This window comes from Oncorhynchus mykiss, chromosome 2, assembly GCF_013265735.2.
Source record: "Oncorhynchus mykiss isolate Arlee chromosome 2, USDA_OmykA_1.1, whole genome shotgun sequence".
Lineage (NCBI taxonomy): Eukaryota > Metazoa > Chordata > Actinopteri > Salmoniformes > Salmonidae > Oncorhynchus > Oncorhynchus mykiss.
Window position 1 is genome coordinate 78196083 of NC_048566.1, and position 24749 is coordinate 78220831.

The 24749-nt window shown below is 42.0% G+C and overlaps 1 protein-coding gene across 4 annotated transcripts in view; it reads right to left on the reverse strand.

The window, feature by feature from the left end:
- LOC110496855 (serine/threonine-protein kinase WNK1) overlaps positions 1-22534 on the reverse strand; it is a 67484-nt gene extending 44950 nt beyond the window's left edge. For 2 of the 4 annotated variants that reach the window (XM_036956142.1, XM_036956126.1), the window contains exons 1-2: positions 21388-21663; positions 17428-18668 (exon numbers count right to left, since the gene is read on the reverse strand). In XM_036956142.1, coding sequence (XP_036812037.1) covers positions 17428-18207 — 780 coding nt within the window. In that variant the 5' untranslated portion in view covers positions 18208-18668; positions 21388-21663. Of the gene's footprint in view, positions 1-17427; positions 18669-21387; positions 21664-21737; positions 21859-21999; positions 22126-22340 lie in introns of those variants that run through there. The other 2 variants (XM_036956134.1, XM_036956147.1) reach the window with 2 other exon arrangements.
- Positions 22535-24749: the final 2215 nt, after the last annotated feature.

Genomic DNA, 24749 nt, shown 5'->3' on the forward strand with positions numbered 1-24749 from the left:
GCAATCTCAAAGCTGTGCGTTACAGGTTAGACATCCTCCTCCCTCATGTGGTACCCTTCCTGTTTGCTCATGCTGACATGACCCTCCAGCATGGCAATGCCACCAGCCATACTGCTCATTCTGTGCATGATTTCCTGCAAGACTGGAATGTCAGTGTTCTGCCATGGCCAGCGTAGAGCCGAATCTCAATCCCATTGAGCACGTCTGGGACTGGTTGGATCAGGGGATAAGGTAACATCTCACAGCAAGGAACTGGCAAATCTGGTGCAGTCCATGCGGAGAAGATGCCCTGCAGTACTTACTGCAGCTGGTGGCCACACCAGATACGGACCGTTACTTTTTTTTTCGCTCTATACCATTTGTATTTCATTAAGCTTTGACTATTGGATGTTCTTATAGGTACTTTAGTATTGCCAGTGTAACAGTATAGCTTTCGTCCCTCTCCTCGCCCCTTCCTGGGCTCGAACCAGGAACACAATGACAACAGCAACCCTCAAAGCAGCGATACCCATGCAGAGCAAGGGAAACAACTACAGGCTCAGATAGCGTTTCAAACGTCACTCTATTAGCGAGCGCTAACTAGCTAGCCATTTCACTTCGGTTATACCAGCCTCATCTCGGGAATTGATATGCTTGAAGTCATAAACAGCGCAATACTTGACACACAACGAAGAGCTACTGGCAAAACACGCGAAAGTGCTGTTTGAATTTGTTTACGCGCCTGCTTCTGCCTACCGCCGCTCAGTCAGATACTTGTATCTAATTTGCAAATAAATTCATTAAAAATCCTACAATGTGATTTTCTGGATTTTTTTTTTCTCATTTTGTCTGTCATAGTTGAAGTGTACCTATGATGAAAATTACAGGCCTGTCATCTTTTTAAGTGGGAGAACTGGTGGCTGACAATACTTTTTTGCCCCACTGTATATAGTCACTGTAGATGGTAATTGTTACGTGTCCACTCAATTACCACCACTTTACTCTTTCATGAAACCCTTTTAAGATGGCTCGTAAAGACATGTTAAACAACTGATTGGCCTCTCTATGACCTGTCTTCACACATAGGCTCTGTCTGGAGCTGGGAGGCTGGAAAGGTCTAGTCTAGAAGGGAGGAGATGGGCCTCAGTGTACATGGGGTTAGGGTGGTTGGTGTGTAGCCTTCTTAGGTTATGTCTGAGGAATAAAGCAGAGGAATAAAAGCTGAGGAATGCTTCAGTTTACCTGATCATGGGACAGCTTTAATAAATGTGTGAGGGGATTTCAGGTCCTCCCAGCGTAGTGCCTACAGCTGAGTCAAGTAATGAAAAGCTGCTAGACAGATGAAAGATTCATTGAGGCATTCCATCCCTATAAACTATTTGCCTGCAGGCATACAGCCATGGGGAGCCCAGATCAGGTTACGCACACAACTTTGTTTATGGAAGTCAGCTTGTGTCCCCATCAGACTTGACAAATTGACTAAAATCAGGGTTGGCGAGAGGTCTCACACACCTGAAGGCTAGAATGAAAGCCAACGTTCTGCTTTCTTAGGATAGTGTTTGCCCAGCGGTGGGCCAGGCGGTGGACTGTGGCCAATCATTACCTGGTCATGAACGATTCAACTCGGCAATGGTTTGTTAATCTGAAAGGCCAAAAGAACACTTGAAAAGCTTTAGGTATTAAAAAAAATAAAAATGCATTTTCAAAAACAGTCAATCAAAAATCTGTATTTTAAACCATTCATTGGTTTAAAATTACCTGGGTTCCATATTGTAAGGCAACAATGGTTTTGCGCTTCAAGAGGGACATGTATAACTAGTTTATCACACAAAATAAATGAATGCAAAACAATAGCTTTGTTTTCATTAGATGACAACAGAAGCGCAAGTTACCGCAAGGCTATTTGGCTAGCAGCAACACAGAAGTAAATGAGCAGCATTTCATTACTAGACTATATCATGAAAGACAAAAGTATTTTTTGCAAAGACTATGCATGGCCATGATGTTTACCATAGAAAGAAGGTAACCAGCTACATTTCCCAATGATGTTCATTATTATTTTTATTTAACTAGCAAGTTGGTTAAGAACATCTTATTTACTGTGAAGGCCTACCAAAAGGCCTCCTGCGGGGACAGGGATTAAAAATATAGGACAACACACACACCACAACACTACATAAAGGAAGACCTAAGACAACATAGAATGGCAGCAGCACGAAACAGCGTAAACATTATAGGGCACAGACAAAAGCACAAAGCACAAGAAGTTAGACCACAATACATTACACAAAGAAACCACAACTGTCAGTAAGAGTGTCCATGATTGAGTCTTTGAATGAAGAGATTGAAATAAAACCGTCAGCTCGTTCCAGTCGCTAGCTGCAGCGAACTGAAACGACGAGCGACCCAGGGATGTGTGCGCTTTGGGGACCTTTAACAGATTGTGACTAGCAGAACGGGTGTTGCATGTGGAGGATGAGAGCTGCAGTAGATATCTCAGATAGGGGTGAGTGAGGCCTAAGAGGGTTTTATAAATAAGCAACGGTCTTGCGAGAGGTATACAGAGATGACCAGTTTACATAAGAGTATAGAGTGCAATGATGTGTCCTACAAAAGGAGCATAGGTGGCAAATCTGATGGCCGAATGGTAAAGAACATCTAGCCGCTCGAAAGCACCTTTACCTACTGATCTATAAATTACCACTGCGTAATCTAGCATTGGTAGGATGGTCATCTGAATCAGAGTTAGTTTGGCAGCTGGGGTGAAAGAGGAGCGATTACGATAGAGGAAACTAAGTCTAGATTTATCTTTAGCCTGCAGCTTTGATATGTGCTGAGAGAAGGACACCAGTACCAGCTAGCCATACTCCCAAGTACTTGTATGAGGTCACTACCTCAAGCTCTAAACCCTCAGGAGGTAGTAATCACACCGGTGGGGAGAGGGCATTCTTCTTACCAATCCACATGACCTTTGTTTTGTAGGAGTTCAGAACAAGGTTAAGGGCAGAGAAAGCTTGTTGGACATTAAGAAAGCTTTGTTGTAGAGTGTTTAGCACATTCCGGGGAGGGGCAGCTGAGTATAAAATACTGTATAATCGGCATATAAATGGATGAGAGAGCTTCCTACTGCCTGAGCTATGTTCTTGATGTAAATTGAGAAGAGCGTGGGGCCTATGATCAAGCCTTGGGGTACTCCCTTGACAGGCAGTGGCTGAGACAGCAGATGTTCTGAAATTATACACTGCACTCTTCAAGAGGGGTAGTTAGCAAACCAGGCTAAAGACCCCTCAGCCACCAATACTCCTTAGCCGGCTCACAAGATTTGAAAGTTCTACCGTATCAAAAGCTTCAATAAAAATAGCACAACATTTCATAGAATCAAGGGCAATTGTGACATTATTGAGGACCTTGAGGTTGCAGTGACATCCATAACCTGAGTGGAAACCAGATTGCATACCAGAGAAAATACTCAAGAAAGCCAGTCAGTTGATTCTTGACAAGTTCTAACACTTTTGATAAATAGGGCAACATAGAAATAGGCCTGTAACAGTTAGGATCCGCTTGATCTTCCCCTTTAACTTCTTAAGGTATAGGGGGCAGCATTTTCACTTTTGGATAAATAGCGTGCCCAATTTCAACTTCCTGCTACTCATGCCAAGAATACAAGATATGCATAGTATTCGTAGATTTGGATAGAAAACACTCTGAAGTTCCTAAAACTGTTTGAATCATGTCTGTGAGTATAACAGAACTTATGTAGCAGGCAAAACCCAGAGGACCAACCATTCAGAATTTTTTTTTTTTTTTTTTTGTAGGTCTCTGTTCAGTGAGTTCTCATTGGGAAACGATATTTCTTAGGCACTTGTTTTCAGTTCCTATCGCTTCCACTGGGATGTTACCAGTCTTTGGAATTTGGTTGAGGTTATTCCTTTGTGCAATGAAGTACGGCCATACTGGAAAAGGGTAACGCTGTTGAGAGTTGGCCAAGACTTGAAAAGTTGCGCTAGTAAGTTTACAGGTAACTTGTGAAATATTTTGTAGTGACTGCGCAAATTGGAAGCTGTTTTTTTCTGGATCAAACGCGCCAAATAAATGGACATTTTGGATATATATGGACGGAATTAATCGAACAAAAAGACCATTTGTGATGTTTATGGGACATATTGGAGTGCCAACAAAAGAAGCTTGTCAAAGGTAAGGCATGTTTTATATTTTATTTCTGTGTTTTGTGTAGCGCCTGCAGGGTTGAAATATGCTACTCTTTGTTTACTGCTGTGCCATCATCAGATAATAGCTTCTTATGCTTTTGCCGAAAAGCCTTTTTGAAACCTGACATGTTGGCTGGACTCACGAGTGTAGCTTTAATTTGCTATCTTGTATGTGTGATTTAATGAAAGTTTGAATTGTATAGTATTTTATTTTAATCTGGCGCTCTGCATTTTCCCTGGCAATTGGCCAAGTGGGACATTTGCTTTCCCAGAGTGGTTAACTTGTTATGGCCGCAATCCCGATATCGGGATCGATATGACAACTACCAGTGAAAATAGAGGGCGCCAAATTCAAACCACAGAAATCTCATAATTACAATTCCTAAAACATACATGTGTCTTATATTATTGTAAAGTTATTCTCGTTGTTAAGCCCACCAAAGTGTCCGATTTCAAATAGGCTTTTCAGCAAAAGCACTACAAACGATTATGTTAGGTCTCCACCAAACCACAATAAGCACAGCCATTTTCCAGCAAAATATAGCATTCACAAAAAGCAAAAAGATCAAATTAATCACTAACCTTGAATTATCTTTATCAGATGACACTCATAGGACTTCATGTTACACACTACATGCATGTTTTGTTTGATAAAGTTCATATTTATATAAAAAAATCTGAGTTTACATTGGCACGTTAGATTCACTAGTTCCAAAAACAAATGATTTTGCATAGCCACATCATTTCAACAGAAATACTCATCATAAATGTAGATGATAATACAAGTTATACACATGGAATTATAGATATACCTCTCCATAATGCAACCGCTGTGTCAGATTTCAAAAAATGTTAACGGAAAAAGCAACCCATGCAATAATCTGAGACGGCGCTCAGAACAGTACATGAACATGATAAATGTTTCCTTACCTTTGATGAACTTCATCAGAATGCAGTCCTAGAAATCCCAGGTCCACAATAAATGCTTGATTTGTTTGAAAATGTCCGTTATTTATGTCCAATTAGCTACTTTGATTAGCGCGTTTGGTAAACAATTCCAAAGTCACAAAGCGTGTCCACTATAACGTGACGAAATGTCCAAAAGTTCCGTAACAGTCAGTAGAAACATGTCAAACGATGTACTAAATCAATCTTTAGAATGTAGTTTACATATATCTTGAATAACCAACCGGAGAATTAGAATTACTTGAGCGGTGGAACGCAAGTCCTTCCCCTGTGAACACACCTGGTGAAAGCATCGTCCACTCATGGCTGTGATGACCATTTCCTGTGTCAATCGACCCCCCTTCACATTAGAGTCATCAGACAAAGTTCTATTGACTGCTGACATCTAGTGGAAGGCATAGGAAGTGAAAACTCATCCATATCTCGCTGTAATTTCAATGAGACCAGGAAAAAAAAAACAGGAAGTGGAATTTCTCAAGTTTTTGCCTGCTATATGAGCTCAGTTATACTCACAGACATAATTCAAATAGTTTTAGAAACTTCAGAGTGTTTTCTATCCAATACTACTAATAATATGCAAATATTAGCAACTATGACTGAGGAGCAGGCCGTTTGATATGGTCACCTTTCATCCAAGCTACTCAATACTGCCCCTGCAGCCATAAGAAGTTAAATAAAGGCTGCACTGTGGCTGCCTTCCAAGCAATTGGAACCTCCCCGGAGAGGAGAGACAGGTTAAAAAGGTCAGAGGGGCAGCAACCTTAAAGAAGAAACAGTCTAAACTATCTGACCCAATGTGAGGATCACCAACCACCAGAACAAATAAAAACAGGGGTCTAAACCATCTGACCCAGATGTTTTTTTGGGGTCAAGTTTAAGGAGCTCCTCTAACACCTCAGACTCAGTGACTGCCTGCATGGAGAAACTTTGTAACGGGGCAGGCGAAAAAGAGGGAGGAGCATTGGGGCTAGTCACATTAGAAATAGTGGGAGGTGAGGAAATGTTGGATGGACAAGGAGGCGTGGCTGAGTCAAATAGGAATCCTGACTTAATGAAGTGGTGATTCAAGAGCTTGTAAGTAACAACCACATCAACGTTAAGGGACATGGGCAGCTGTGAGGAGGTTTTATTCTCCTGGTCTTTAACCATACTCCAGAACTTGTTGAGGTTAGACCCACAGACAGAGAACTGTTAATTAGGGATGTGCCCCCTTTTTAAAATGTTCATCTAAAAATGACATACCCAAATCTAACTGCCTGTAGCAAGGATACGCATATTCTTGATACCATTTGAAAGGAAACGCGTAAGTTTATGGAAATGTGAAATTGTAGGATAATATAACAAATTACATCTGGTAAAAGATAATACAAAGGAAAAAAACATGTTTTTGTACCATCATCTTTGAAATGCAAGAGTAAGGCCACAATGTATTATTCTAGCCCAGGCACAATTTAGATTTTAGCCACTAGATGGCAGTGTATGTGCACAGTTTTAGACTGATCCAATGAACCATTGCGATCCTGTAGAGGCTAACCACCTCTGGCTGGCTTTGTATTCATGTTACCTGATGAAATTGGTTATAACCTTTTTCGTCAAGACAGATCTTCCAAAGGTGCAGGAGTGACATTCTTTACCAAGGACACCTTCAGTGCTCAGTTGTCTCTACCAAGTCTATCCCCAAACAATTTTATTTGCTGGTTTTAAGTATTCAACTTTCAAATAACACTTTGTTGACTGTTGCTGGGTGCTATCGTTCTCCATCAGCACCGGCCTGTACCCTACCTGCCCCAAGCTCTCTCCTGGCCCCTTACACTAAGTCTGAATTTGTCCTGCTAGGTGAACTAAACTGGGACATGCTTAAACCACCTGACCGAGTCCTAAAGCAATGGGACTACCTAAATCTATCAGATTATCACCAATCCCACAAGGTATGACTCCAAACACTCAGAAAAGGATACTCTCCTCAACAGTATCCTCCCAAATAATCCAGATAGGCTTTAGTCTGGTGTTTTCTGTAATGACCATAGTGATCACTGTTTAACAGCCCGTGTTCATAATGGCTGCTCAGTGAAACGACATGTCCTGATTTGTCATACACTTGCTAAAAAAACTTTAATGAGCAAGCCTTCCTTCATGACCTGGCCTCTGTAGATGGGTATAGAATCAGCTTGATACTCCTCTGTCGAAGGGGTGGTTGGACCTTTTTTGATATTTTCAGTGGTATTGTTAACTTGATGACAACGATCCCGTTCACGGGATGGGAGTTACATCTGACACGAATTAGCATAACGCAACGGACATAAATAATAATATTTTCTAGTAATATTTATGAAAATCACAAGTGAAATATATTTAAACACAGCTTAGCCTTTTGTTAAATCACCCTGTCATCTCAGATTTTCAAAATATGCTTTACAGCCAAAGCAAGACAAGCATGTGTAAATTTATCGATAACCTAGCATAGCATTATGTCCAGCTAGCAGCAGGTAACTTGGTCACGAAAATCAGAAAAGCAATCAAATTAAATCGTTTACCTTTGATGAGCTTTGGATGTTTTCACTCACGAGACTCCCAGTTAGAAAGCAAATGTTCCTTTTTTCCAAAAATATTATTTTTGTAGGCGAAATAGCTCCGTTTGGCTGAGAAATCGACCGGAAATTGCAGTCACGACAACGGCGAAAAATACCCAAAATTAGCTCCATAATATCGACAGAAACATGGCAAACGTTGTTTATAATCAATCCTCAAGGTGTTTTTCAAATATCTATAATAATATATCCACCGGGACAATTGGTTTTTCAGTAGGAGCGAGAGGAAAAATGCTACCTCTGTATTTTACGCAAGAATCACTCTGAGAGCCATCGGGTGACCACTTGCGCAATGTAGCCACTTACGGGTATTCTTCAACATAAAGGCGTAAAACTACGTCACAATGCTGTAGACACCTTGGGGAATACGTAGAAAAAGTAATCTGGTTGATAGCCCATTCACTGCTCAATAGGGACGCATTGGAACGCAGAGCATTCAAAACATGAGTCACTTCCGGATTGGAGTTCTCGGGCTTTCGCCTGCAATATCAGTTTTGTTATACTTGCAGACAATATTTTTACAGTTTTGGAAACGTTAGAGTGTTTTCTATCCTAAGCTGTCAATTATATGCATATTCTAGCATCTTGTCCTGACGAAATATCCCGTTTATTTTGGGAACGTTATTTTTCCAAAAATGAAAATATTGCCCCCTAGTCACAACAGGTTTTAACAAACACCCCCATAAAGAAAATTAGAATCTAAAAACAGGTTCAGCTGCTGGTTCGACCATGATATTGCAGAGCTACTCCATCTAAAGAATTGCATTTGGCGACGCATACTCAGGCTGACTGGCTCTAGTTCAGGCAAATGAGAAATAAGTGCACTCCGGTTATCCGGATTGCCAAAGTTAGTTTAGAATAGGATGTGAGGCCAAGAGTCCGTGTAACCAAAAGAGAGTCAGAGTCCCAAGTGTGCGAGCAAACAGTCTGTCCCACGGTTGGGTAAACAAGCAAGTTCATAGTCAAAAGTATGCAGGAGTCATGAGGCAAATAAAGTAAAATAAAAAAAATCTGACTTGGGGCTAGCTCACCCCAACAGTGCTTGTGTGCTGGAGGCAAGCAAACACTCGGGAGAGAGATGGGAGTGTGGGTGGGGGTGCCTGTACCAGACAGGGGGAGACAGGCCAGGGCAGATGGTATACAGATCTCCAGATAGAATCCAAGCAGAAGTGCAGCAGGCAACAGGAGTAGGTGTCACACCCACTTGGGAGAACCTTTTTTCAGGAGGCAGATTCCTTGTAGAAAATCCCAGCTAGCTAGCTAACTTAGCAAACCTATGTCCACCGATTTTTATTCCTAGTGGAAAAGGAGATCGTTAGCTAGCTCTCTCTTCAGTTTTGGCGAATGGTCCTTTACGACGTCCAAACAAAGTTGTCCTGTGGCTGTTGTATTTTGGAGATTGCGAGGAGGATATCATCTGATGTGATCAAAGCAACAATATTGTTTCTTATTGAGGTAATTTACAATTGAAGTGCCCTGGCTGCATATCAGTTCAAAATATAGATGAATCCAGGGATACTGTATTGTAATAACCTCTGCACAGATGGAGGGGGCTTTAAAGGCCTTTGCATTTGTGTGGGGGAGGCTGTGAAACTCTCCTGACATTGTTAGGCTCAAGGTGTGAAGTGACACCTCTCACTTCACACCTTAGTGCTAATTGATCTGATCTGTCCTTAACATTCAGTCCTTATAAAGTAAAATATATCATTAAAATGTATTTTTCTTCTTGGCTTTAAAAAGTATTTGCAGACTAAACATTACTCACTCAGTTCCAGGTTGGATGTTGTTTTCAGGTTTCTTGTGCTTCTTTTGCTAGTCCTTGGTTTGTCAGAGCATTTGCTGTATAAGAATATTTGGTGGTAAGAATCCTTCCAGGTCATTTTGTCCAAAATCAGGTTGTAGGTTTGGAGTTTTGATTTGGAGTGAATTATGTTGTGGAGAGTCATATCCTGTATCTGTCCTTGTGTCCTATCTAACTCTAAATACATATTTTTGTAAAAACATTCTGAAAATGTGGAAGCCCATCTGCTCGTGATCTCTCTCAGTCCATAGGCGTGACATGAATCTACCAAAACGACCATCTAAAAGTAACTATTGCCTCTTCCTCTCTGCAATCAGAGCGCCGTCTGTCGATAATTTGGTTAAACTATCACCAATTCAATGAAATTTAATCTCTCTGCATGCACAGTGTATTCTTCCATCACATGTACAGCTGATTCTCAAGATCTTGCACACTAATGAGCCCATACTACTACACTGTCTGAGCCAAGGACTACATGCTTTCTGGTAGGCTTTGATTACAATACTGAGTGGGGTGAATATATTTTACATAAAACACATTTTTTTGTTAACTAGTAAATAGTAGCCTACAGCAAAGTGAACTTGTTAACAATTTCTGCTAGTTAGTTTTTGCTCCCATGTGGGTTTTAGCTTGCTTGAGCCTGCTAACTGAGGTGTTAATTCACCTGTTTTCATACATGTTTCATTTTAAAACATTTATCTTACAAAAGGAGTTTTATCTAACTGCTTAAGTATTTATCTGTACATGGAATTGTATTTGTTGTTTTTTTAAACTAATTTTCCCCTAATCTTTACAGGAAAATGCCATGGTCACCATCTGATGTGTGGAGACATTTCACTGCAGCTAATGAAGAAGGAAAAGTTGTGTACATTTGCAAATACTGTGCCAAATCATGTGAAGAATGCAACAAAGATGCAGAATCATCTGGCCAAGTGCATAAAGTTCCCTCCAATGCTCACAAGCGACCTCTGACTAAAATCCCTCTACTTCTATTTGAGGTGAAAATGCTGAATCAGACACCTTATCGATAGCAACAGCTCATGGTCCTCGTGGAATCAGAAGTTTTTTTGACTCAATGGAGGAACATAGTCAGAGAAATGCTGATGAATGTCTTGCTCGAGCTGTGTATGCAACCGGTTCACCTCTGATGCTCACAGGCAATGTGTATTGGAAGAGATTTCTCAATGTTCTTCGCCTAGCATACACCCCTCCAGCCAGACATGCTTTATCTAATCAGTTGCTGGATGCAGAGTTCAACAGAGTTCAAGTGAAAGTCAAGCAAATCATAGAGAAAGCAGACTGTATTGCAATCATCACTGATGTGTGGTCAAATGTTTGTGGGCAAGGAACAATTAACTTAATCATATCTACCCCTCACCCCTCAACCAGTATTCTACAAAAGCACAAGGGACAACAGACACAACGGTCTCTACATTGCAGATGAGCTGAAGGCAGTTATCAATGACCTTGGACCACAGAATGTGTTTGCACTGGTGACAGACAATGCTGCGAACATGAAGACTGCTTGGTCTAAAGTGGAGGAGTCCTACCCTCACATCACACCCATTGGCTGTGCTGCTCATTAATTGAATCTGCTCCTCAACGACATCATGGCACTGAAAACAATGGATACACTCTACAAGAGAGCCAAGGAAATGGTTAGGTATGTGAAGGGTCATCAAGTTATAGCAGCAATCTACCTCACCAAGCAAAGTGAGAGAAGAATAAGAGCACCACATTTAAGCTGCCCAGCAACGCCTGTTGGGGTGGTGTTGTCATGTTTGACAGTCTCCTGGAGGGGAAGGAGTATCTCCAAGAAATGGCCAAATCAGTCTGCCGATATGGACAGCCCCATCAAGAGGATCCTCCTGGATGATGTATTTTGTGGTAAGCAGCCCAAAACCTATAGCAGTAGCCATTGCACTGGATTGTGGATTGTGGGAGACAATGCCATCCTGTCTGATGTTCAGACTCTGCTTGCAGATGTAAGAGAAGAAATCCGTACTGCCCTGCCCACTTCACCGTTGCTCCAAGCAGAGGAAACTGCAGTTCTGAAATACATCAAAAAGCATGAAGACTTCTGCCTGAAGCCCATACACGCCGCAGCGTACATGTTGGACCCCAAGCATGCTGGCAAGAGCCTCCTGTCTGGTGCAGAGATCAACAAGCCGGTGTCATCACTGCCATGTCTCGCTACCTTGGCCTGGATGAGGACAAGGTTCTTGGCAGTCTGGCGAAATACACTTCCAAGCAAGAGCTTTGGGATGGAGATGCAATATGGCAGTCGTGTCATCATATCTCATCAGCCACCTGGTGCAAGGGACTTTGTGGATCTGAGGCTCTTTCCCCTATTGCCTCCATCATCCTCCAAATCCCACCAACATCAGCCACCTTAGAGCGCAACTAGTCCTTGTTGGGGAACACACGCACAAAAAAACGCAACAGTCTGACCAATACAAGGGTTGAAAAATGGGTGGCCATCTGGGCAAATTAGTATTTTTGAGCCTGACAACAAGCCACCACTAGGTTGAAAAGTGACAGTGAAGATAAGCCCTCCGACTGATGCTCAAGAGGTGGACATTGAGGAGGTCCAGGGAGAAGACATGGAAGCCTGAGAGGAAGATAGTCTAGAAACTAAAGCTTTGGTTATTATTTTACAGATGCATGTTGAAAACGTTTTTGGGAAATGCGATGGATCATTGGGGATCACTCAATATTCCCTTTAGTTGTTCAGTGAAATCAGCCCATGTGAAGAGTCTACTCCTTTAATTAAAAGTTCAATCCGTAACTAAATTGTTTTTTTATATATTTGAAGGATTTAATCATTTGCAATAATGTCTACCTATGATAAGGTCAAATGTTTATGTTTTTGTCTCCATATGATATGGTAAAAATATCTAATGCAAAAAACATCTACATTTAAAATGGTATATTAATTTGCATATATTCCCATCAATTCCCACGGTAAGTTTCCACCTCTGAATATTCCCCGAAATGTGCAACCCTATCGCTGATCGAATGCCTGTTCTTGAATGCGGGAATTGAATTGGTCTAAAGACAAAAGCAAAGATCTCTCATCTGAGTGTAAGTACAAAATTAGCCAGAAGCTGAGCTGAAATTACAATAAGAAGCATTTTAGATTTGAGTTTACAAAACGCAGCAAGAGCTTTCTGCGTTCTTTTCTTTGTATGCGTGAAAAATTCAGAATTCTGTATTACAGCGACCCCTGTTATACAGATAAACAGTGCACATTCAACACTGATATGCGCAACAATGACTGAGTGATAGTTGCATTAATATGAGGCAACTCGTGGGGAATGTTCATATGAGATGACAACGTGCTCTTCACCAAACCAAACATTTATCCATTCTCTACAGAACTTTTGGTAGGCCGTCATGGTAAATAAGAATGTGTTCTTATTAACCGACTTGCCTAGTTAAATAAAAAAATAACGACGACAAAGGTTTGAGATGGAAAGTTAGAGGGAGCATAAATGAAAGCGAAAAGGCAAGAACATATCGAGAGTCAAAGCAACAAAAACATTTACGAGCAGTTTGATTTGGTTATATGCTTTAGGTCTGAATCCTGGGGAGATAGTGGAGATATGCCTCACTAAGTCAGTCACATGCCACTGTCAACATCATCTCTGAAGAATGGAGGGGGCTGAGGAGAGAAGGAGGAATGGGAGAGAGGGTGGGTGCATAGAGGGCTGAAGGGGGACTGGATGGGTAGAAACCGGTTGTACTTCACACAGAAGATAAGAAAAGCCTCTCAAGAATCTGACCCATTTTACATTCAAACAAGCATTGAGCTCAGGAGCGCAATGAGCATGTGCAAGATTGTCTCTCTGCACTGAGGGACAGGGGAGGTGCCTGGCCTGTGTCAGCAGTATCTCCTCAGGCTGTGTTGTCAGTGTGTGTGTTGTGTGGGGTCTGTGCTGGTTCTGACAGGCTGAAAGCGAGTCAACATAAATATACATGTACTGAATGGGGTTAACCTCTGCTGTGCGTCTTGTCCTTTTCCCTGGAAAAGCAGACAGACCATCTGAGCCTGTGCCATCGCTGGGCCTTTGGCTTGGCCAGAATCACCCTTTGCTACAGCTACTAAGCTAAAGCAGAATGCACTACAGAGTTACGGAAGATGCAGAGTCAAAAAATAAACTCTAGGGGGAAATGAAAGTGTTATTGACTGTATTCAGGTGTTCTATTTAACTAAGGCCCGAAGCCAGGTCAACACCTAATAAATAAATAACGCTTTTAGAAGAAATCAATATATTAATGCTAATGGCAGCCCAGCCTCTTAAAGGGGAAACATCCGTGGCTGTGACTCAGGAGACTGAATCAGCAAGGAAATCACTCTGGCTGTGGGCCACGAGAACAAAGTCTACTGGAATGCAAAGACAAACCAGTCACCGGTGTTGTGTGGTCGCGTGGACCTAAGGAACAGGACTGGGTCCAGTAGGCATGAAACGATTTAGAAACAGATCAACAAGAACAAAGATTGTCATATTCCATTTCAAAAAGCTTTGCTGCTTTTTTGATTGGAAGTCCCATAGGGCAGCGCACAACTGGCCCAGCGTCATCCGGGTTTGGCCGGGGTAGGCCATCAAGGTAAAAAAAAAAATAACATGTTGTTAAATGACTAGCCTAGTTAAATAAAAGGTTACACACACACACACACACACTGACCCCCCCAAACAAAATTCAGGAAGGGGTAGGTCCATCCTGAAAGAAAATATATTTTCAGCTCTGTAACATTATATTCTATTGGCAACGGGATAGATCTCAAAGAGGAAATGCCAGCAACTCATGACTAAGGAGATAGGCCTTATCATAAATACAAAGGGAGATTGCAATAGCGTAAGCAGCAAATGTCAGGAGAATTATTCTGTTTCCCCTATAGTCATTTAGCAGTGGAAGGCCGCAGCTGCTAAATCGTTGCCGCTACTCCAAGAAATATGATGCAAAAATGTTTTAGAATACATTTTTTTATAATTTGAGATGGTAAAACGTTGTCAGTGTAAACTTAATCTGGATGTAAAGTATGAAGAAAAGATAAAAGAGCTATATTTTTTTTAAAATAAGATCGTCTTTGAGAACTAACAATCACCAATGAAAACTAGACAGTGGGGGACCCATTGATTTTGTTAGAACGTTTGAGTCACAGATAGCATAAGAACACGGCATGATGGCAAAATGTGTAGAATTTCATGAAATCTGCTTTAAACCCGCAAAATTGTGTCTCCGTAACCAAGAGGACATTCAAATCTTTGGTCAGAGACCATGCATGCAATTGGCCACGCCCACACCCCATGCTAATTTTGCAAAGGCTGCTGAATTTTTTTTAGAAGGGAAACATTGTTATTGGACTGTCCATTTCCCTTTTAAGAATGAGCTATACGATTACAATGGACCACTCTATCCATCAACAGATCCTTACTTTGATGGATGTAATTTATATGGAGTCTACAGCTCGCATTAAAAGCGATACCAATATGTAAAATTTTAGCTGCCTTAAGCATTCTAGTATGGTTAAATAGTTGACACACACATAGACGCAGCGGTCTAAGGCACTGCATCTCAGTGCAAGAGGCGTCACTACTGTCCCTGGTTCAAATCAAGGCTGTATCACATCTGGCGTGATTGGAAGTCCCATAGGGCGGCACACAACTGGCCCAGCGTCATCCGGGTTTGGCCGGGGTAGACCATCAAGGTAAAAAAAATTGTTGTTAAATGACTAGCCTAGTTAAATAAAAGGTTACACACACACACACACACACACTGAAAATTTGCTGGCATTTACGCATGTCCCCATTACCAGTTAAACAATCAAAACCTATTTATTTCACTTACTTGCTGTTTCGTTGTTCAGTCGTTTCATTCTCAACCACGATTTCTATGGAACACCGTTTGGGTCGTTGCATGTCAAAAAAGATACACGTCAACTAAGCTTGTTGACCAATCAGGACTCCACGTCACAAAATAATTTAACACATTCATTCATTTTTGACGTTGTTATTAGACACTGATTACACTCACTCGTATTTCATATGTCACAACGATTCATTGATACGTACAGTTGAAGACGGAGGTTTGCATACACTTAGGTTGGAGTCATTAAAACTTGTTTTCAACCACACCACACATTTCTTATTAAGAACAAAGTCTTATTTTACAATGACGGCCTACCCCGGCCAAAAACGGAGGACACTGGGCCAATTATGATTGTCCCTATCACGGACAGATGTGATACAGCCTGGATTTGAACCAGGGACTGTTGTGATGCCTCTTGCACTAAGATGCAGTGCCTTATACCGCTGCGGCACCTGGGAGCAACTAGTTACTACTGTTTAGCGACCTTGCAACTACTTAGCATGTTAGACAACCCTTCCCCCTAACCATTTTAGTTAACCCTACCCCTAAACTTAACTCCAAGCTAACATTAGCCAGCTAGCTAACATCAGCGGTAGCCACCTAACCCAGTCACAAATTGGAATTCATAACATACTGTACTTTTTTCAAATTCGGAACATATTGCACAAATTCCAATTTGTAACGTATTTAAAGAGGCTGCGAATTTTTGCAGCTTTTTGTTAAAAATCACGCAACATTTCAACGTCCCGCTACTCATGCCAGGAATATAGTATATGCATATGATTAGTATGTGTGGATAGAAAACACTGAAGTTTATAAAACTGGTTAAATCATGTCTGTGACTATAACAGAACGTGTTTAGCAGAAAAATCCCAAGGAAAACTGTTCACAAAAAGGGAAAATAGATAGGGCCCTGTTTACAATGCCTACAGCTTCCACACGATGTCGCCAGTACTGTCAATTGATTTTAAATTAATCCTTGGTAAAATGAGGAATAGGCACTTCCTGTCGTCGAGCACACCAGAGGAAGTTATGGAAGAGAGAATGTGGACGATGATTTCAAGAGTAGCTGCTATTGAATACAGATCGCCCCGTGATCAATTTGATCGATTATTAACGTTTACTAATACCTAAAGTTGGATTACAAAAGTAGTTTGAAGTGTTTTGTCAAAGTTTATAGGTAACTTTTTTTATTTTAAAAAATGACGTTGCGTTTTGGAATGGTGCTTTTCCATGGATCAGACGGGCTTCATAAATGGACATTTTGGGTATACATGGGCGGATTTAATCGAAAAAAAGACCCAATTGTGATGTTTATGGGACATATAGGAGTGCCAACAAAGAAGCTCGTCAAAGGTAATGAATGTTTTATATTTTATTTCTGTGTTTTGTGTAGCGCCGGCTACGCTAATTATTTTGTTTAGAACTCGTTCAGGTGGTTCGGGGGGGGTGCATGCTATCAGATAATAGCTTCTCATGCTTTCGCCGAAAAGCATTTTAAAAATCTGACATGTTGGCTAGATTCACAACGAGTGTAGCTTTAATTGAGTACCTTGCATGTGTGTTTTAATGAAAGTTTGAGTTGTATCGAGTACTATTAGTTGTCACTCTGAAATTTCCGCTGATGTCCGCTGATGTTGATCCCTGTACAGGGACAGCAGCCGTAAGAAGATTTCACATGAAATGGATGAGGAACATCCACAAATTAATACATACCATACGAAACTCAACATACATTATCATATGAATGATTTACGTACAGAATAATACAAAATGCCCTGAGACCAGGTTGAGATGAGACTAGTATATTCTTCTCACATATTTTGTAGGTTATGAGTGACTCAACAGGTTTTGTATGGGTCTGATTAGGGATCAACCGGGAACCTGTAAAGAGCCAATTTTGTAATCACTGGGCTTATCAGTGGTGCGCTTTCATATCAGTATTCATGGAGGGAAATGAGGATGCAAGTTTAAGCTACATAGATAGTATTGAGATGTAGTCCAGTCTTACCTGCAGCTCGCACCATGCCACTTCCACTGTGGTCTCTGTGTCCAGGCCCTTGTAGACCGTCTTGAAGGAACCACGTCCAATCTCAATGTCAAACTTGAGGAAACGCCCATCCGGTGACGTTCCCACCGCTTTCGTCTCGGCTTCCTCAATGTCATCTTGCACCTTCTTCTCCGCCTCTCTCAGTTCAGCCTCTACCCGTGCTTTCTCCTTCTCTTCCTTATCTGCTTCCCTCCCCTCTCCTTCTTCACTCTCTCCACTCTCCTTCACCTCACTCTCAGGTTCAGGTTCTGTTGTTTGGCTCAGAGGTTGGGCAGCTAGACTGTTTGCTTGCTGAGACACCACTGCTTCCCCATCACAGATATCCTGTAGTACAGCAGCCTTCTGCTCTACAGACACTACATCCACCTTCAATCCACCTTCACACTCAGCCAACTCCTCCCTCACAGTCACACGGGGTGCAGGTCTTGGGGTGGGCAGTGCACCAGAATGCCGGGGCGCGACATCTCGCACGCGGGGTACCAGAGGTGCAAGGACAGGGATTTTACTCGGTAAGGGGAGGTCAAGGGCTGTGGCGTTGGAGTCGCTGATGACGCTGCGACGGAAGAATGTTCGATGTTCTGCAGCGCAACGGTCGCGCTCCATGGTGTGGTGGCGCCGCCTCACCTCCGCTGCCATCCGTTCACCAACAAGCGAGTCCGAGCCAGACCCGTTGTTTGCGTTACCACTCTTGGGAAGGGGAGTCAGGAACTTAACCATCTTGTTGTTGGGCTTTTCCGACATCCCACCACCCCCAACGATAGTGAGCGGATATGATTCAACAGAGAAAATAAAACTCAAACTTCCTCCATAAAGGCTTAGGAAAGAAATGGAAATCTATGTGGTCAGACTGACCAATTAAAACAGGAGCTTGCTTTGCAAACCTCCCTCTCCTATTCCTACCCGTGTGACTGCTGCTTAAATACAGTTAGTAGGTATACAGGGCTCAGAGTCTGGGTGGAGGATGGGGGGTGTTATTTTGTAAATAGAAAAGAAGAGAACACTGTCACAGAACAGGGAGCGCTGCCAACACACAAGACCCTTTAGATCCACACCATCCATCCTGCAAGACACAGGGTACAGCTGCAATCCAGCATAAGGAGCCACCAGAGGGGAGGGGGAAAGAGCTAGACTCAGCTCCAGGCACCAAGCCTCACTGTGCAGGCAACGACAGGCCACACACTCCCAGCTGAGATCCAGTGTCACTGCAGGTGGAAAGAAACAGGGACAGACGGGATCAGTATAGCAATGAAATTTAGGGGGAAAGGGGCAAACTGGTTTAACTGTGAGTGGGGGCTTGGTCAACAAATCTGGAATTCTTGACTTAACAGATAAAATTTCATCACTGACTGCAAAGAGAGGTTGGAGAAGAGTGTTGATTAAAATCGTTTTTAAGAAGCAGTACAAACTAGAGTGAATTTTCAATATTTATATATAAACAAATGTGTCCCTGTCATGGTGGTCAAGTGCAGACAGTTATCTCATGCTTTACAATACACAGCAAAACAAGTGTACTACTAAAAAACTAAATATCATAACACAGAGAACATACACATAATACTACAATAGCTTCACTAGCTTGTGGTGCAGTCAAGCTATTACAAATATTGCCCATTTATTCCAGCTGGCTGATAAATTCTGTGTGCTACGGCAAACAGTGCCTACAACCGACCATAACTTGTCGATACTTCCTCAATTCCCGATTTGGAAGACAGGCGGTCTTCTAAACGTCCATGTCTAGTTGCAGGGGGTTCTTTTGAATTTAGAAAATGCTCTGTTATTAAACTGTTTCTATTTTTCGCACCATTAAGTAATCCAACAACATGTATGCTGCCTTCTTGTCTATTTTAAATCTCTCACTGATTGGGACAAGTGGGTGTCCATCCCAAAGTGATGCATATCATGATGACACTCACCTGTCTCGATTAATGAAAGTAGTTTTCAAATAGAAAAGACAGATTAAATCAAATAAATTAAGTTATAACAGAGCATCTTCTAAATTCAATTATAAACTGGGTGGCTCGAGCCCTGACAGCCGTGGTACAACAGGTATGACAAAACATGTATTTTTACTGCTCTAATTACGTTGGTAACCAGTTTATTATAGCAATAATGCACATCGGGGGTTTGTGGTATATGGCCAACATACCACGGCTCAGGACTGTAACCAGGACGCGTTGCGTTGTGCCTAATAACATCCCTTAGCCTTGGTATATTGGCCATATACCACAGAGCCTCGTGCTTTATTGCTTAAACAAACTCTCTGCAACTAGACTTTGGCTGTCTTCCCAACGCCAAGTTAAGGTTGGTTGAAAATTTGCTGTGTTCGGCCAAACAGTACCTACCCTGTAACTGCTAACGGAGAAACACATTAGCCCATTACAATCTGCTAGCTAGGTGTAGTCTGAATCAGTATCTGGGCAAAGAGGAGATGATTAATATGATGAGTCTCCTCTCTAGCCCAGTTAGCTACCATTAATTTTCTTATTAGACAGCTGCGCAAGTGTTGAGTCAAAATACGTTCCTTTGTCACCAAGTATGGAGTTTCGATGAGCAACTATAGTCATTTACTGCTTTCACGCCCGGTGTGTACTTCCAAAATGGTCTTAAAACATAAGCAGATAAAAAATTGTATTGTCAGGAAAGAATATGTATATTTTTACCAAGTGTGCACGTGCTTCCACCTCTTCAGTACTTCCAATAAAATCACTAATAATCTGAATAATTAGTGACTAATTGCCGCAGCAGTACAGTATCCCGAAAGATCATTGATTTTATCACCTACACCAGTAGTAATGCCCTATCAACCGGTTACTTCACACATGCTACACGGAATGCAATAATATTTCATGTAAACATTATGTAGTTAAGATTACTGTAAAACGTCACCTATATTAATGAATGTGGATTTGGCGCAGACATTTTTATTCAGACATTTTTCGGAAGTATCTACCCTGCGCATGACAGCAGTAAATTACAATAGTTAACGTTACACAAATAAACTCCAGGCGTGGGGAGTAACTAACGTATTTCGACAATATAACGCTTGCAGAGCGGTCGAAAGGAAAACGAATGGTAGCTAACTGGGCTAGAGATGAGACCGGTCATATTCATCGTCTCTGCGTGGATTAATTTCTGAGTTTTTGCAGAGAAAATCACGTGTTACATTTGAGCACAGCCATAGCCGACACTTGACTGGCGACTGACTGTAGATAACAAGGCTTTTAGTTTACCACAACGGCCTTAGCTACGAGAAACAATATTATAGAACATGAAGCTGACGTTAACTAGCCATTGCTGGTATATACCGTTAGCTAGTTATGTCATCAATCAATGTAAACTAGTTGACATTGAAAACAGTAAACAACATTTCACACTAACATAGTTAATATATTTAAAACTGAAGAATATATATGTCTGGACAAACGTTAGCGTTAACTTGCTCACAGGCATCATCGTTCCATGTTGGATTGCGCATTTAGCTAGCGATCTAGCTAACGTTAGTGATAGCTACTCTTATGCCTGATGATGGCGGCAAGCCAGCAGCTTGGTAGCTATCTAGCTAACGTTAGTGATAGCTACACTCTCCTGCTTGATGGCGGCTAGTTAGCAACTAGCTAACTACCCCAGCGTAACTAGTAAAAGAACAATTGAATAACGTCGTTTGTCAAAATACATAATCGAGAAATCGAAACAATAACACAAATCAATACAAAGACAAAAACGAAAATTACATTTTCCCCTTGGCCGTTTTAAATCTGTCTGATAAACGTTAGCTTTGGCTAGCTGGAGCGAGGGTTCTTTGTTAACGTTATCTCCGCATAGAACATCGAATGAAAGTTCCGCGTTGCCATAACTGCGATTCACTCCCCACCATAGTAGGCTACAACTCATATAAATACGTTGATTTGTAGTGTCATTTACCGTCGTGTGGTCAAGTTTCCATCCATAAGTAGTCTTCAAGCTGTGAGAACTCTAACACGTTTACCAAAGCAAAGGAGCCGGTTGGAATTACTGAGGTATAATAATTACTGTCGGAACGTTCCCAGACTGGCAGCGTTCATTCTACAGATGAGGCGGGTCTTTCTCTCGTGCTAGCGGGGGACTAGAACCGCCTCCTTCCCACTAACGACGGCAGTTTGCTAGCTTCAAACCAGGCACTCCCCCAAATTCATTCGGCTACTAGCGGCAAGATAGCTACTGCTACGTTGTGGGTGGTCAATAGACCCCACCGCAAGCGTAACTGAATATGGCGACCTCACAAGAACACTCACCTCAGTGTTGTCACAAATAGAACATCTTTGGTGTTGTCTTTAGAAATAGAATCGTATTCTATGATGGATCCTATCTGTATGGCGCTGTGCAAAAGTGCTGCAGCTTCGGAGAGACAATAACCTGTAAACCGATTATGAAAATGTAAACAAGAGCACTCAAAAATGAAATGTAGGCCGAGTTTTAGAAAGCATAATTTCCCATTAACTATAGCATCATGACTCGTTCGAGATCATGTAGAAGAAGAGTAATGACAAAACATACCATGCATGTTTGTTGCAATTGAACAGGGATCGTTAAATCGACTTCAGTTCAAGGGATAGGGGGCTTGAGGCCTCACGGTTATCATAATACAGGTTAGAAAGCCAGGCCAGAGGTAAACACTGCCCTCTGTTGATTTGACAAAGAATACAGATTGTATGTGTAAGTGAGATTGAAAAAGCTTCTTCCTCTTCCCCTAACACAGTTAAATTAAGGTTACATTTAAAAAATAAAAAACACAAGTGGTCATCTCCATCCTGCTACCACAAAAATATGTTCACCCTGCCACCATACTGGTGAATGCAAGCATTTCCCAGGACTGTGCCTCAAAACCTAATGTCTACCTGGCCCACCACTACACCCTGGACTTGAACAGCCTTTACGACCAGGTCCACTTCTACAAGGCAGCAATCCCAACTTTTGCCAGGACCCTGAAGGATTTCATCCTCAACCGCAGCCCCAGCACCTCACACTGGAGCAAGACACCCCACCCAGACCTGAGACACCCTCCCGAAGAACTTGCACCAAGCGAACCCACATGCCCAGCCGAGACGCCCCCAAACAAACCTTGGCCACACCCTATATAGGCCCTCCCAGATCAGACATGCCCCTTCTGCCCCCACCCCAATAATACAGCTGCCCAAGCCCCACAAGATGCATGTTATGGATTTAAAAAAAATAGTTTTGTTCTTTTCCCTTTGTCAATTAGGTCAGTATTGTGGAGTAACTACAATGTTGTTGATCCATCCTCAATGTTCTCATATCACAGCCATTCAACTCTGCAACTGTTTTAAAGTCACCATTGGCCTCTTGGTGAAATCCCTGAGCGGTTTCCTTCCTCTCCGGAAACAGGGTTAGGAAGGACGCCTATATCTTTTGTAGTGACTAGGTGTATTCATACTCCATCCAAAGTATAATTAATAACTTTACCGTGCTCAAAGGAATATTCAATGTCTGTTTTTTTTTTTTTTACCAATATGTGTTTGTGGTTGAATCTGTAAAATTCAATGCTCGACTGAGGGACCTTACAGATACAGTGCATTCGGGAAGTATTCAGACCCTTTGACTTTTTCCACATTTCGTTAGGTTACAGCCTTTTCTAAAATTGCTAGGTAAAAGCCCCACCTTATCTCAGCTCACTGGTCACCATAGCAGCACCCACTCGTAGCACACACTCCAGCAGGTATATCTCACTGGTCACCCTCAAAGCCAATTCCTCCTTTGGTCATCTTTCCTTCCAGTTCTCTGCTCGCCCATGACTGGAACGAATTGCAAAAATCTCTGAAGCTGGAGACTCACATCTCCCTCACTAGCTTTAAGCACCAGCTGTCAGAGCAGTTTACAGATCACTGCACCTGTACTTAGCCTATCTGTAAACAGCCCATCTATCTACCTACCTCATCCCTATACTGGTATTTATTTATTTATTTTGCTCCTTTGCACCCCAGTATCTCTACCTGCATATTCATCTTCTGCCGATCTACCATTCCAGTGTTTAATTGCTATATTGTAGTTACTTCGCCACCATGGCCTATTTATTTCCTTAACTTACCTCATTTGCACTCACTGTATATAGACTTTTTGTTTTCTTTTGTTCTACTGTATTATTGACTGTATGTTTTGTTTATTCCATGTGTAACTCTGTGTTGTTGTATGTGTCGAATTGCTACGCTTTATCTTGGCCAGGTCGCAGTTGCAAATGAGAACTTGTTCTCAACTAGTCTACCTGGTTAAATAAAGGTGAAATAAAAATGAAATTGATTAAATTGTTTTTTTTCCCACTCATCAACCCCATAATGACAAAGCAAAAACAGGTTTTTCTAAATGTTTGCTAATTTACAGCCTCGAGTCTTCTTGGGTATGACGCTACAAACCTGGCACACTTGTATTTGGGGAGTTTCTCCCATTCTTCTCTGCAGATCCTCTCAAGCTCTGTCAGGTTGGATGGGGAGCATCGCTGCACAGCTATTTTCAGGTCTCTCCCAAGATGTTCGATCAGGTTGAAGTCCAGGCTCTGGCTGGCCCACTCAAGGACATTCAGAGACTTGTCACGAAGCCACTCCTGTGTTGTCTTGGCTGTGTGCTTAGGGTTGTTGTCCTGTTGGAAGGTGAACCTTCGCCCCAGTCTGAGATCCTGAGCACTCTGGAGCAGGTTTTCATCAAGGATCTCCCTGTACTATCCTCCGTTCATCTTTCTCTCGATCCTGACTAGTTTCCCAGTCCCTGACGCTGAAAAACATCCCCACAGCATGATGCTTCCACCACCATGCTTCACTGTAGGGATGGCGCAAGGTTTCGAGACGTGAAGCTTGACATTCAGGCCAAAGAGTTCAATCTTGGTTTCATCAGACCAGAGAATCCTGTTTCTCCTGGTCTGAGAGTCTTTAGGTGCTCTTTGGCAAACTCCTACGGGGCTGTCATGTGCCTTTTACTAAGAAGTGGCTTCTGTCTGGCCACTAACATAAAGGCCTGATCGGTGTAGTGCTGCAGAGATGGTTCTCCCATATCCACATAGGATCTCTGGAGCCCTATCAGAGCGACCATCGGGTTCTTGGTCATCTCCCTGAACAGTATGCCTTTCCAAATCATGTCCAATCAATTGAATTTACCACAGGTGGACTCCAATGAAGTTGTATAAACATCTCAAGTATTGTCAATGGAAACAGGATGCACCTGATCTAAATGTTGAGTCTCATAGCAAAGGGTCTGAATATTTAAGTAAATAAGGTGTTGTTTATTTTTAATACATTTGC